We start from the raw sequence: 14,633 nt of genomic DNA on the forward strand, positions 1-14,633 counted from the left end.
AAAGCAATGGACCGTTTCCATACATACCATTCCGTGCTGAACGCTCTTCGGCAGTTCAGCTTCTACACCACAGGCACTGATTTACCTTCGATCGATCCCCCGCACCATGAAATATGTGGTAGGGCATAATCACTTACAACGCCATGTTCTCAAATCTCCACAATAAACTCTCAATCATGGGCCAACTCTCAATGCTTCCAAATCGAACAACCGAGTACAACGGTAACCCAACCTCTTCCGACAGTTTCACGTTTACCACTCCAGACTTTTCTACCAGCCCAAGGAACTGTTGAGATAACTTGCTATCATATAGTCAACACTCTTGTGCAAGTCTGATAGCGCCCCACAAGCCCTACAAACATTGAGGCCCAACAAAATATCCACCTTGTTGGGCGCTACATACACCTGGATCTAAAGTGTCTTCCACCCAATGTCACTCGGAAGGGGTCAACAAATCTGCACCCGCCATATTGACCGAATGGTCTTGAGTTCAACTTTCAAACTTTCCCATATTGTATTCTCTAGGAAAATAACTTCTTCCCCGGTATCTACTCCGAACTCCACCCAGCAGAAATTAACCTGTATAGGCACCGATGATATAAAGGCCCAATACTCTGGTTTCGAGTTGATGATTGGTGTACACCGTCTGCAGAAGTGTCTACTTCTGAACAAACATCACCCTCCAGTTTCTGAAGATGCACGAGTGAAGAACCCAATGAACTGTATAGGCTAATTCTAAATATTATAATACTAAACTGTTTTTGAGATTTCAGCTTTCAAAACCATATTCATTTCGCATAATACATCTGATCTATTTTTAGCAACTGCATCTTCAGGCCATGATAATTCTACTAGGATGTTTGGTCTTGCTGAAGCTTTCTAGGATGGTGGCGCCGTTGGACTTCAACTATCACAATCACACCGAACTGGAACAATTCCTCAAAGACATATCTCAACAATACCCAGATATTACTCGCATGCATAGCATTGGAAAGTCTGTTAAAGGTTTGTAAGCTGGCGTTCTTCCATTGCATTTGGTCTGTTTTACAAACATTACAAATAAAACTACTTTAATAAACTCATTGGTTTCTGTTCTTTTCTAATCTACAGCCAGATATAATTTCATTCATTTCAACTTTATTTTCGCGCTTATTTTTAATTAAGATTCAAGCACGCTGTCGTCCTGGGTTTCACACATTAGAATATGTAGACTGTCTGTCCATGAAAGTGGGTTAATAATTGGTTGTTAGCGGTTTCTGCTGTAAAAGAAATGTAGAATTTTAATTGTTACCAAGTAAATATGCGATTAAGTATGTAGTTAAAGTCACACCACAAGAGCACATTGATTAATTAATGACCGGCCTCGGTGGCGTAGTGGTTAAGCCATCGGACTACAGGCTGGTAGGTACAGGTTCGCAGCCCGGTACCGGCTCCAACCAGAGCGAGTTCTTAAGGGCTCAATGGGTAGGTGTAAGGCCACTACACCCTCTTCTCTCTCACTAACTACTAACCAACTAACAATTAACCTACTGTCCTGGACAGACAGCCCAGATAGCTGAGGTGTATGCCCAGGACAGCGTGCTTGAACCTTAATTGGATATAAGCACGAAAATAAGTTGAAATGAAAATGAAATGATTAATTAATCATCGACTACTGGGTGTCAGACATTTGGTAATTCAGACATATAGTCAAAGAGAGGAAACCCGCTATATTTGTCCATCAGTAGCAAGGGATCTTTTATATGCAGCTTCACACAGACAGAAAAGCACATACCACGGCCTTAAGTTGTGGTGCACTGGTTGCAAGGAGAGAAAAAATCAACCAGTTGATTGGATCCACCGAACTACATCCCGCCCCATAATAAAACAAATGCAGAACTAATGCAAAACTATAGCAGCTATTGCTATTTTTGTAGAAAAATACCGATTTCTTGGTTTCGCTTGGTTCTTTTAACTCATAGTTCATAGTTGTGAAGAAGGACTGGCCTCGGTGGTGTCGTGGTTAAGCCATTAGACATAAGCCTGTTAGGCACTGAGTTCTCAGCCCGGTACCGGCTTCCACCCGGAGTGAGTTTTAACGACTCAATAGGTAGGTGTAAGGCCACTACATCGACTTCTCTCTCACTAACATCTAATAACTAACCCACTGTCCTGGACAGACAGTGTATATAGACAGGTTGTGTACCCAGCACAGCGTGCTTGAACCGTAATTGGATATAAGCAGGAAAATAAGTATGAATGAATATGAAGAAGAAAGGAACAGCCATTACCAAATACACAAATGTCATCGAAATATTTCGAGGTTTAAATTTAAAACAGCAACAACGTCGTCTTACGTCATATATTTTCTTTATTTTGTTAGAAAAGTTCCTTAAAACCTTGTTGACATTGCTGTGTATAATACACATATATTATGATGCCATGATACCCATCCCTGTATTTTAGACGCTGACCTCTGGGTGATTGTGATTGGTGAAGGCGCGAATAAGCACGTGACTTTGACTCCTAACGTCAAGTATGTGGCAAACATGCATGGGAATGGGGTTCGTATTAGTGACTGGATTTTTATTACATTTGTCTTGAGTGTCTGGTGTAATTAATAGGTAACAAGGTAGCCAATATCACGGCTTCGGTGCAGTGCTATCAAAACCACAACCACAAATAAACCAAAAGTCAGTCAGTCAGTCACTCACACCTCTCTGTCTCTCTCTCTCTCTCTCTCTCTCTCTCTCTCTCTCTCTCTCTCTCTCTCTCTCTCTCTCTCTCTCTCTCTCTCTCTCTCTCTCTATATATATATATATATATATGTGTGTGTGTGCGTGTGTGTGTCATTCATTCGAACCGAAGCGACGGTGCTGGCCGAATTGCTATACAAACTAGTAATAACGGTAATAATGGCCTTCGAAAAGTGGAAAAACTCGATCTCTCGATCTAATTCTTTGGTTCCGCCATAAAGATGTAATATATTAAGCACCACTAAAACTAGTGATCAAACTGTCGTTGACGTTGTCGGCAGTATTTTAAAGACGAATGCATTGTTAATCAGGACCGGCCTCGGTGGTGTCGTGGTTGAGCCATCGGACATAAGGCTAGTAGGTACTGGGTTCGCAGCCCGGTACCGGCTCCTAACCAGAGCGAGTTTTAACGACTCAGTGGGTAGGTGTAAGACAACTACAACCTCTTCTTTCTCACTAACCACTAACAACTAACCCACTGTCCTGGATAGACAGACCAGATAGCTGAGGTGTGTGCAGCGTGCTTGAACCGTAATTGGATATAAGCGCGAAAATAAGTGGAAATGAAAGAGCTACTCTCGGCAAACCAAGTTCAATTTAACATGTAGCTCCCTTTTTTACTTTCGATGAACCGTTCAAAAATGCGCCAAAATTCCCTCAACAAATTGCGCAGTACTTTCTGTTTTGACTTAATCCTACGGTATATTCAAAATTCAATAGCACCAAAATTGCTACCGATTCCGGTCGGGTTGCTGGTGCTCCCTTGCACTTGCTAGCGCGGGTGGTCCCTTCTCACTTCCACCCCAAACCTTTTCCTGTCATGGACGGAGGAGTCGTCCGAGGCCGGCACCTGCGCCTAGGACAGGCTTGCGCTACAACAGCTTGTTCTGAATGTGCACGCAAAGCGCTATGACCCGACCTGAAATAAAATGAAATGTCACTCAGGTCAATCAGGCAAAGCGCGCCTGTCTCGGCTGGTCTTGGCCTTCGAGGATTAATTGTAATAATAGTTAGCGCTGTTTCGTTTTGCTCTCAAAGGAGTGAATCGTGTCAAAATTTAGCTTTTAGATGTAATGTAATGTATCAGTTTATGTTTATCAATTCGACTTTCAACTGGGGATGCATAGTTTTCATAGTTTAGAGGTAGGCAGAGAAGCGCAGGATTCTTACAATATCAAGCGAAATCATCCAGCTGCAATGCACTTTCAAATTTAAACACACACACACACACACATATATATATATATTAATTTCGAAAACACGAACTCCCCGACTTTCCTCGTCACCTTTAAGTTCGAGTCGAGGGTTATTCCCGTATATATATATATATATATATATATATATATATATATATATTGTTATATAACACATTGATGAAATGTTTAAGTTTGCATTTACCAATAATATATATATATATATATATACAAATATATGTTATACACATATATATATATATATATATATATATATATATATATATATATATATTATATATATATATATATATTTAATATATAATCCATATAAATATATTTGGTAAATGCAAACTTAAACATTTCATCAATGTGTTATATAACAAAATATCAGAGTGAAAGGATTTATTAGAAATTATTCCGTTGTGTGATGCAGAAGCCCTTGTCGGTATTAATTAAATGTGTGGTTGCTGAAGTGATGACAGCTGAGTACCTCGCCCCTGGTTTCATTGAAAACTGGTCTGGTAGACGTGTTCAGAGTAACGCTTCCCGCCCAGGCCAATTATGTGATAGTATCACGATTCATCCAAAAAACACCGTGTCACTAGCTGTACTTGAAAGACTTTTACCGATAGCTGCTAGCTGAACACACAACGTGACAGGTATGGCAAAGAAAGGTTAGCTTCAATATTGTCGCGATTGTCCAATCCATCTATAACTCGTTCCGCCTAAATTATTATAATCTAAAGGTTGTAATAACCAACTGCGCAAGCGCGGCAATTGTTGGTCCTTTTCGGTGGTTTTCCATTTGATATTTGATGTATCAGCAGTTCGAGGGAAATACAGCTAATAACACAGACGGGACCGATAAGTTAGTTCGAGCGAAGGGTCCAAAGTAAAATATATTTATATATATATATATATATATCTAGTATATATAGTTAAATAGTATATATATAAATATGGGTTAGAGCAGATAATATATATATAAATATGTATGTATGTATGTATGTATGTATGTATGTCTGTGTCTGTGTCTGTGTGTGTGTGTGTGTGTGTGTGTGTGTGTGTGTGTGTGTGTGTGTGTGTGTGTGTGTGTGACTAACTTAGACTGTCACACGTTTAGTATTTTGAGATCATTGAAAGTGTACAACCCTGTAGTAATGCAATCGTGAACTATTTATACCAAGTCAAGCATGTTTTACCAGCAAGCGTTAATTGTCTATCATAATACAGATTTGTATTTCATTGTGTTACTGTGACCTTGGCATATAGGTCTTTAATGTTTAACATTGACTCTCTGTTTGGACATCACATGTCTGCACATTGTTTTTGTTGCATTGTTATCTATTTTCTATTTATTGACCACATTTGCTATGCTATAGTTGTATAATAACTGGACTGGAAGTGAGGTGTATAACTATGCTGAAAGTTCGCCATTGTGATCTATTTTGACGCAATGTCACCGATTTCTATACAGCTAGCGGAGCGTTTCCTATTAAATAAATGTTTATGTTGTTTGTTATATTTCTGAAGTAGTTTATAGTTAAAAAGTACAGACACTAAATATGGGTTAGAGCAGATAACCGACAAATAAATATGTCAAAAGTGGATATCGTACGTTATTAGTTTGGACCATTCATATACACATACAGAGAGAGAGAGAGACATGAGATACAGAGAGAGAGGAGAGAGAGGAGAGATGTACAGAGAGAGAGAGAGAGAGACAGACACATGGGTTCGAACATATGCTATGCTCTAACCAAGCACACATACACGCATACACATACATACATACACACATACATACACACATACACCAAACATACACGCATGACATTCACACGACATCCACACACACACACGTGGCATACACATACATACATACAGTGCCAGTGCCAGGCATACACACATGATATACATGCACGTGACGGGACATACCGCGTAGATTGTAGGCACCCATGCATGTGGACATAAATACACATTTACATAAATGCCTCAATAGCTCAGACGCACGTGACATAGTCTTGCAATTTGCGGGCGATTCGGTGCCACAGGTTCACCACAGCAACGGCATGGGACAATTGGTGAGGCCAGAAATGACATACACACATGACAGCCAGTGCATAACATCTACATATGTAACATCAACCTCGACATACATACAATATATAGATATTCATACATCAATACATACATACATACATACATAAATACATGCATACATGTACACACACATACATATAATAGCTCAGAGAGCATCGTGGTTAGTCTTGCAATTTGCGGGCGATTCGGTGCCACATGTTCGAGTCCCAGCAACGGCATGGGACAATTTGTGAGGCCAGAAATGATTTAATTATCCCCTGCGCCAGTGTGTTAATAGCTGTGTATGTAACAGTCAACCTCGACATAAATACAAAATATAGGTATTCATACATCAATACATACATACATACATACACAAACATAACATACACACAAGATATACACATGACATACGCACATACACATATGACATACACACATGACACACACACGTAACATGACACGCCGTTACGTATTTCTCCATTCCAGGCGGTGGGTAGAGAAATGCTCCTTCATCTCATTGACAACTTAGTCAAAAGCTATGGTGGAAACATGACCTTGACCCACTTCCTCAAGACCACCACGGTTCACATCATGCCAACGATGAACCCGGATGGATTCGCAATCGCTTCTTACGGAAACTGTTCATCATTAACAGGCAGGTGAGCATCGACACAGCAGAGATCAGTCTCAACCGCGTCACAACATCGACACAGCAGAGATCAGCCTCAACCGCGTCACAACTTCATTTGGACTCCGTTTTGTGCAGAGATATTATTTTGTGAGATAAACGTTTTTACTGAGAAAACAGTTCCAGAGTTTGTTAAAATATTCCTTGGGCTGATACGATTTTTAATGCGTTAATAGTTCGGTTTCTGCGAAAACTTACTTCGGAACTTCAAACTACAAATAATCGTATATTTAAATGTGTTGGGCGTTGTTAAAATAAAGAACACTTACTTCGGAACTTCGAAGTACAGCAGGGGGTGGGGTGTATCCTAGTGGTAAAGAGTTCCCCTGTTACGCGGTCGATCTAGGATCGATCCTAGTCCTTTGGACTATTTCTCCTTCCAGTCACTACTGGTGTGATAAAGGCTATGGTATGTAGTATCCTGTTTGTGGGATACTGAATATAAAAGATCGCTTGCTGCTAACGGGAAGGAGTAACCCAATGCGCGGCGGGCGACAGCGGGTTTCCTATCTTATTATGTCTATGGCCCTTAACCGTATGTCCGACGCCAAATGATCGTAATTAAAATGTGTTGCGTGCGTCGTTAAAAGTATTAATTGGTTCGAACAATCAAAACCTCCAGCCTTTAACACATGGATACAATGATTTCCATTTTAGTGGGGAAAGAGTATAATACATGCATCTTTTTGGCCCGCTGATTCTGGGGAAGATTGACGTATGTAATACACGCCAGTGTACTCTGGAATACTGCAGGTGTCCCCCTTGTCTTGCTTTCGTTTAAAGGGACAATCCTAAGTTTGCTGCATTGTAAGATGTTCCGACTAATACAATATTTGTACGATTAAACTTACATATTAAATGTATTTTCTTGTTTAGAATGTCAGTGTATGTGTATTCAATGGTCGTCTTAATATTTGTAAGAAGCGCAAACTGGATTTTGTCCTCAAATATTTTCGTACGTACGACAAAAATAATATTTTAGGAAATAAAATGAAATTTAACGTACTACAAATATACACCCACTGATATTTTATGCAGAAAAATATATTTGATATGTAATTACAATCGTTAAAAAGTCTCTGTTGGTCAATAATATCTTAAAAATTGCAGCAAACTCAGGAATGTCCCTTTAACTTCATTAATGTGTCTATAGCCGAAAGAGGTTCAGGTGCGTCCCTGTTTAAGTTGCATCCCCTACCTTGAAAATATTGCATCCGTTCCCGTAAGTCTTTCCTTTAGTGGTGGAACTTCTCATGCACAGTGGGTAGAAATTACAAATCCTGTTTTGTTTCTTGCACGCGTGTCACTACATACATGTACAATACTTCAACACCTGCGTTTAAGAAAACTGGCTTCGTAAAATCGGGCCACTATGTTCATAGAACAAGCAATAAAATGTTTCACATTAATATATATATATATATATATTATATATATATATATATATATATATATATATATATATATATATATATATATAGTGTAATCGTTCAATTTGTTTTATATATTGTTCCACTGAACAGGAAAAATGGAGGATCGTATGATCTGAACAGAAATTTTCCGGATTACTGGGTGGAAAACAAAGTTCCAATCCAGCTTGAAACCCGAGCCATTATGAACTGGATGAAGGAGGAACAGTTTGTGTTGTCCATCAACTTCCACGGGGGAGCCCTGGTCGCCAACTACCCGTTTGACAACTACCCGAATGGTATTATACTTACCCGTGTACTTTCACATTTATAAGGGGGCGGGACGTAGCTTGATGCGCGGTCTGTCTAGGATCGATCCCCGTCAGTGGACCCATTGGGCTATTTCTCGTTCCAGCCAGTGCTCCACAACTTGTGTAGCAAAGGCCGTGGTATGTACTATCCTGTCTGTGGCATGGTGCATATAAAAGATTATTTGCTGCTAATCGAAAAGAGTAGCCCATGAAGTGGCGACAGCGAATTTCCTCTCTCAATATCTGTGTGGTCCTTAACCATGTGTCTAATGCCATATAACCGTAAATAAAATGTGATGAGTGCGTCGTTAAATAAAACATTTCCTTCCTTCACATTTATAAGAGTTGAACTTCACCGCCATTACTCCATGCAGTTCAATCCAATTTTTATGTCAGAATATATTCTGTGAAACATACAACGATATTGACAGATCTACTTGTTTGCTATATTGTTAGGGAATGACGTCTATCTTGCACACAAAAAATCAACACAGCTTCAGGCACGGCGGATCAGGGGGGACCCCACCCCACACGTAATAATTCTGAATCAAAAAAATATTCTTGGTAGTAAATCTTAAAGCAGAGGTGAATTTTACTTGTAGGGTGTATACTACCAAATCAATAGTAACATATGTGGCTAAAACTCCTACCTGCAGGCTACTTGACACAGTGCTACCAGATGAAATAAAATTGCATGCATTTTTAGCCCAAATGAAACTCTTTTTTTTAACAACCAACACACTCACATTTATAACCAATCACAGGACTTATGATGTTCACTTCTCTATCAAAAGTTGGGTGCACCTCGAACTTTGACCCTTATGCGTTTGGTGCACCGCCTCATTTTGTTCTTATATAAATGGCAGAATACCACTTGCACGGTTGTTATCAGTAAAACCTGGTCAGTCTTATATCAGGACACGAGGTCATTGAGTTTGAGATATGTAAAGGTGGCCTTAATTGACAAACATGTATTTTAAAATGGTGTTTTTAAAAACCTGGTGTTATAAAAACATTCTTTACGGTAGCCAGACAATGTGTGTGTGTGTGTGTGTGTGTGTGTGTGTGTGTGTGTGTTTGCGTGTGTGTGTGTGTGTGTTTGTATGTGTGTGTGCGCGCGAGCGCTCTCTCATGTATATGTGTGTACATTTTAAGTGTCAAACTTGTTAACTGATCTAAATTACAATCCTTAGTCGTCATAACTTATCTAGGTTGTTTTGGATAGGGGTTAATGGTTAGATGGTTAGGTACTGGTCGTTACTAACTACATATTACTTGCTATGAACACATATAAACAGATCAATTCTAATTAATTCTTGTTTTTAGCGTCAGATGTAAGCGTCTACGCCAGCTGTCCCGACGACGACGTGTTTCGCCACCTGAGTCTGACGTATTCCAAAAATCATCCCACAATGCGCTTGGGTAACCATTGTAATGATACGGGCCCATTTAAAGATGGGATAACTAACGGCGCCCTCTGGTATCCAGTTGCAGGTAATGCGTTTGTTTTATTATAATTAGAAAGACTGAGACGTATCAAATGCTGCCTGCATGCGTTTTTCAGACCCACGCATCGCACGCATCCAGTCTAGACGCTTTCATTGAAACTATTGTCCAGTCTGTATGAGCCTATAGTTTATCCACTGTGATTATTGAAGTAAATGTAAATGTGCCTTCTTGGTTTGTGAAATTTATTTATTTATTTAATATATGTGTGTTGTGCTTCACGTACAGGTGGAATGCAGGACTACAACTACATCTACGCCGGCTGCATGGAGACAACCCTTGAAATATCGTGTTGCTTCTATCCCACTTCAGATGAACTACCGGGATACTGGGAGAGGAACAAAAACTCCTTAATTTCTTACTTAATGCAAGTGCACATGGGTGAGTACTATACTAGGTAGCTCGCTCTCATAGAAACGAGAAAAAGGAAATGTGTTATTTAACGACACACTCAACACATTTTATTTACGGTTATATGGCGTCAGACATATGGTTATGGACCACACAGATTTTGATATAGGGAAACCTTCATGGGCTACTCTTTTTCGATTAGCAGCAAGGGATCTTTTATATGCACCATCCCACAGACATGATAGTACATACCACAGCCTTTGATATACCAGTCGTGGTGCACTGGCTGGGACGATCCAAGACCGACCGCGCATCAAGCGAGCGCTTTACCACGTCCCGACCCTCATAGAAACGACAACGGTTGGTTTTTGCGTTGAAATTCTGCAGTCATTGGGTTGTTTAAATTATAGGCGAGTGGAAAATCGTACTCCTCAATATGCTAAGGCGAGTGAAAAATCACTCTCCAAAATAAATAAAATAGGCAGTGTAGCTCCGATTGGATTTTGACTGGTCCGTCAACAAAGACAAATACAGTTTAACGACTGCATGGAAGCCACTGCCATGTTTTAATTTTTATAATTTAATAAAAGGACCTTCCTATCAGCTATGGAAACTGTTGATTTTTGTGGAAATAAATATACCCATCTATTTTACGTGCGCCGTTTATCGAATGTAACGCGCTGTTTTTCACACTCGTCAGATTGAAATTACGAGCGTGATCGCACTCGCGCACCTTAAAAAGCAAGGTCTGGATATTTTTTGAGTGCTTAAACTTAAAAGGAAGGAAGGACATATTTTATTTAACAACGCACTCAACACATTGTATTTACGGTTATATGGCATCACACAGATATTGATGGAGGAAACCCGCTGTCGCCACTTCATAGGCTACTTTTTACGATTAGCAACAAAGGACCCTTTATATGCACCATCCCACAGACAGGATAGTACATACCACGGCCTTTTTTACACCAGTTGTGGAGCACTGGCTGGAACGAGAAATAGGCTTATGGGTCCACCAACGGGGATCGACCCTAGACCGACCGCGTATTAAGCGAACTCTTTACCACTGGGCTACGTCCCGCCCCGAACTTAAAAGTGACGAAGGCAAGGTGGTGAGGGTCGCAGTTTTAAATTCAGGATTTGGTCCAGAATCGTACTTAACCTAAAACTTAAACTTGTGGGATGCGGAAAAGGAATCAGTTTGTGAGAAATGGAGTTAGCTTGAGCTAAACGCAAACGTTGATGCCGTCGTCACCGCCGCTGCTGCTGTGGCCGTCGTTGGAAAAATAATACATATATCTGGCCTTCTAACTTCGTACAGGCGAGACAAACATTAGGGTCTTCTCCAGCTTGAGGGGAGGGGGGGGGGGGCGGGAAGTAGCCCAGTGGTAAAACGTTCGGTTGATGCGCGGTCAGTCTGCGGTCGATCCCCGTCGGTGGGCCCATTGGACTATTTTTCGTTCCAACCAGTGCACCACGACTGGTATAACAAAGGCCGTGGTATGTGCTATCTTGTCTGTGGGATGGTGCATATAAAAGATCTCTGGCTACTAAGGAAAAATGTAGTGGGTTTCCTCTTGAGACTATATGATTATTATGTCAAATCACCAAATGTTGGACATCCAATAGCCGATGATTAATAAATCAATGTGCTCTAGTGGTGTCGTTAAAGAAAACAAACAATGTCTAGCTTGGCACATTTACATTAAAAAGAGCTCATTATTATTCTAGAGGAAAATTACCCCCTCCACTGGTGTTGCTCCCTCCCCCAATCACACCTGTTTTCATCACATTTTATATTAGCCTGACGCCCCATAACACGACTCATAGACAGTGTGGGTGCCCACCCCCCACCCCACCCAAATGCGATTGGTCACACAATATAAAATCCTCGCGACGCTAAAGACCTCCTTCTCTACCTCCCCCCCCCCCCCCCCCCCGCCCCCCACTAGGTGCGTGTCTTTTATTTTGTTGAAATAGTATTAGAACTTAGTCGGAACTTTAAAATATCGGTTTGGCACGGCCAGTAACGATCACCGTAACGTAGATAGAACTCTGCTCAGCAAACGAGTGTTCACGAGTTATTTCCCTTGTCTCACTAGATTCTCCCACAAATACTGCCTTTTTATTTTCATTTAGAAGAATAGCAGGCAAAAAAAAATCCAGAAACCCAATTGTTTAAGAGCAAACCTTAGAATATTTTATCGAACTTGTTTTGATTTAGTTTTGGTTAAGTCTTGACAATTTTGTGACACACGTCACTGGTAAAAACAAACAATAGCCTGGTTTACGAGATCTGATAATCATAACTGCCCCCTCTCGGAATGATAGACATATTTAACTATGCTAAAGCTTTGAAAGTTACATGGCTACGAAAATTGGAAACCAAAGATCCAAAATGGAAACCTATTCTTTTTACACGTTTTCCACAACTCCGTAACATATCTCTATTTGGTAATCATTTCCCCCAATTGTGCATAAAACATGTACAAAAAATCTGTTTTGGAAAGACTGTATCATTGCATTCCGTGACTTCTCGTTATTAATTAATGTTTCATCTTTTGAAGACTTTTTATCAGAGCCAATTTTTTATAATTCCAATATAAAAATTAACAGCAAATCTTTTTTTAAAAAGAAATGGCTTGGGAAAGGTGTATCTCAAATCTGTGATTTTGTTGATGAGTACGGCAACTTTTTAACTTTAATCGCATTTAATAATTTATACAAATTAAATGCATCTTTTTTAGAGTATCAAGGAGTTATTAACTCACTTAAGGCTTACCTTAGGAAGACGAAACTGAATATAATAGAAACAAATATATCCTTTAGATGATTTCTCCTGTTCAACGAAACTTTGTTCTATCAGAAATGGCTCAAAACTATATTATTTACACACTTGTAACTTCTGAAAAGCCAAATTCTGCAATATCAAAATGGCAAAATTATTTATTTCAGACCTTAATTGGCACACTATTTATTTAAAACCATTTGTAACCACGCAAGAAATAAAACTTAGATGGTTCCAATATAGAATACTTCATAGAATATTAACTACTAATAGTTTCGCATATAAATTAAAATTAATTGACAGTGAAACGTGTACGTTTTGTCATGAAGGAAAAGAATCTATAGTGCATTTATTTTGGGAATGTAAAATTGTTCAGAACTTTTGGAATGATTATTTAAATTGGTTATCAAACTCATGTAAGCATATATGTAATTTAAAGCTTTCTCTTGAGCTAGTAATATTTGGATGTAAAGATAATATTAAAACAGATAATGTGTTTGACCTGCTACTATTATTAGCTAAATATTTTATATATAAATGTAAAGTGCAAAGGGTCCAATTAAATATTATACACTTCCAAAACGAAGCTAAACAAAGATATAAAATATAAAAATGTATTTATCTTAGTAAGAACAATCTTAATAAATTCTTCACCAAGTGGTCAGTGTATTATTGTCTCTTTGAACAGACCTAATTTTTGTATCTTTCCTTGTGCATCGTCTTGTTCCCAGCGGTCCACGCATTAATAATGTAGATACATACATATGTATATGTATGTGTGTGTATGTGTGTATATATGTATATACTTTTTCTAGTTTGAAGGTGCCCTTTTTGGTCTCGTTTGAGATCACCCTATATTGGGCACTAATTTTGCCGGTGGAATGGACGCAAATCACCGGACTCGGTGGCGTCGTGGTTAGGCCATCGGTCTACAGGGTTCGGATTCCATTCGAAGCATTGGATTTTTAATCCAGATACCGACTCCAGACCCTGAGGCTCAATGGGTAGGTGTAAACCACTAGCACCGACCAGTAATCCATAACTGGTTCAACAAAGGCCATGGTTTGTGCTTGTGGGAAGTGCAAATAAAAGATCCCTTGCTGCCTGTCTTAAAAGAGTAGCCTATGTGGCGACAGCGGGTTTCCTCTAAAAAATAGTGTCAGAATGACCATATGTTTGACGTCCAATAGCCGATGATAAGATAAAAAATCAATGTGCTCTAGTGGCGTCGTTAAATAAAACAATAGTGAGAAATTTTAGTGTATTACAGTGTTCTACTTTTGTTTGTTTTCGTTTTCGTTTTTGATTGGGGTTTTTTGTTGATGTTTTGTGTTTGGGGGGTTGTTGGGTTGTCGGGGTGGGGTATGTCTCTGAAAATGTCTTATCATAGTCTTAATTTACTTACAGGGGTCAAAGGTCTTGTGTTTGATGAAAACCGAAACACTCTGGTTGGAGCCACAGTCGCTGTGAAAGGCCGTGAACAGTTCCCACTGAAGACCACGGAGTATGGGGAGTACTGGAAACTCCTTCTTCCTGGAAAATATGTCTTACAGGTAAAAAA

The 14,633-nt window shown here is 39.5% G+C and overlaps 1 protein-coding gene across 1 annotated transcript; it reads left to right on the forward strand.

Moving 5' to 3' along the window:
* Window positions 1-812: 812 nt before the first annotated feature.
* Window positions 813-14,625, forward strand: LOC121366701 (carboxypeptidase M-like; the record flags this gene model as incomplete). The annotated part of the gene is made up of 7 exons (XM_041491044.1): window positions 813-1,005; window positions 2,446-2,543; window positions 6,503-6,675; window positions 8,228-8,412; window positions 9,751-9,918; window positions 10,159-10,311; window positions 14,480-14,625. Coding segments are annotated over exons 1-7 (1,089 nt in total), but the record flags the coding sequence as incomplete, so codon positions are not given.
* Window positions 14,626-14,633: the final 8 nt, after the last annotated feature.

This window comes from Gigantopelta aegis, unplaced genomic scaffold (assembly GCF_016097555.1).
Source record: "Gigantopelta aegis isolate Gae_Host unplaced genomic scaffold, Gae_host_genome ctg6725_pilon_pilon, whole genome shotgun sequence".
NCBI lineage: Eukaryota > Metazoa > Mollusca > Gastropoda > Neomphalida > Peltospiridae > Gigantopelta > Gigantopelta aegis.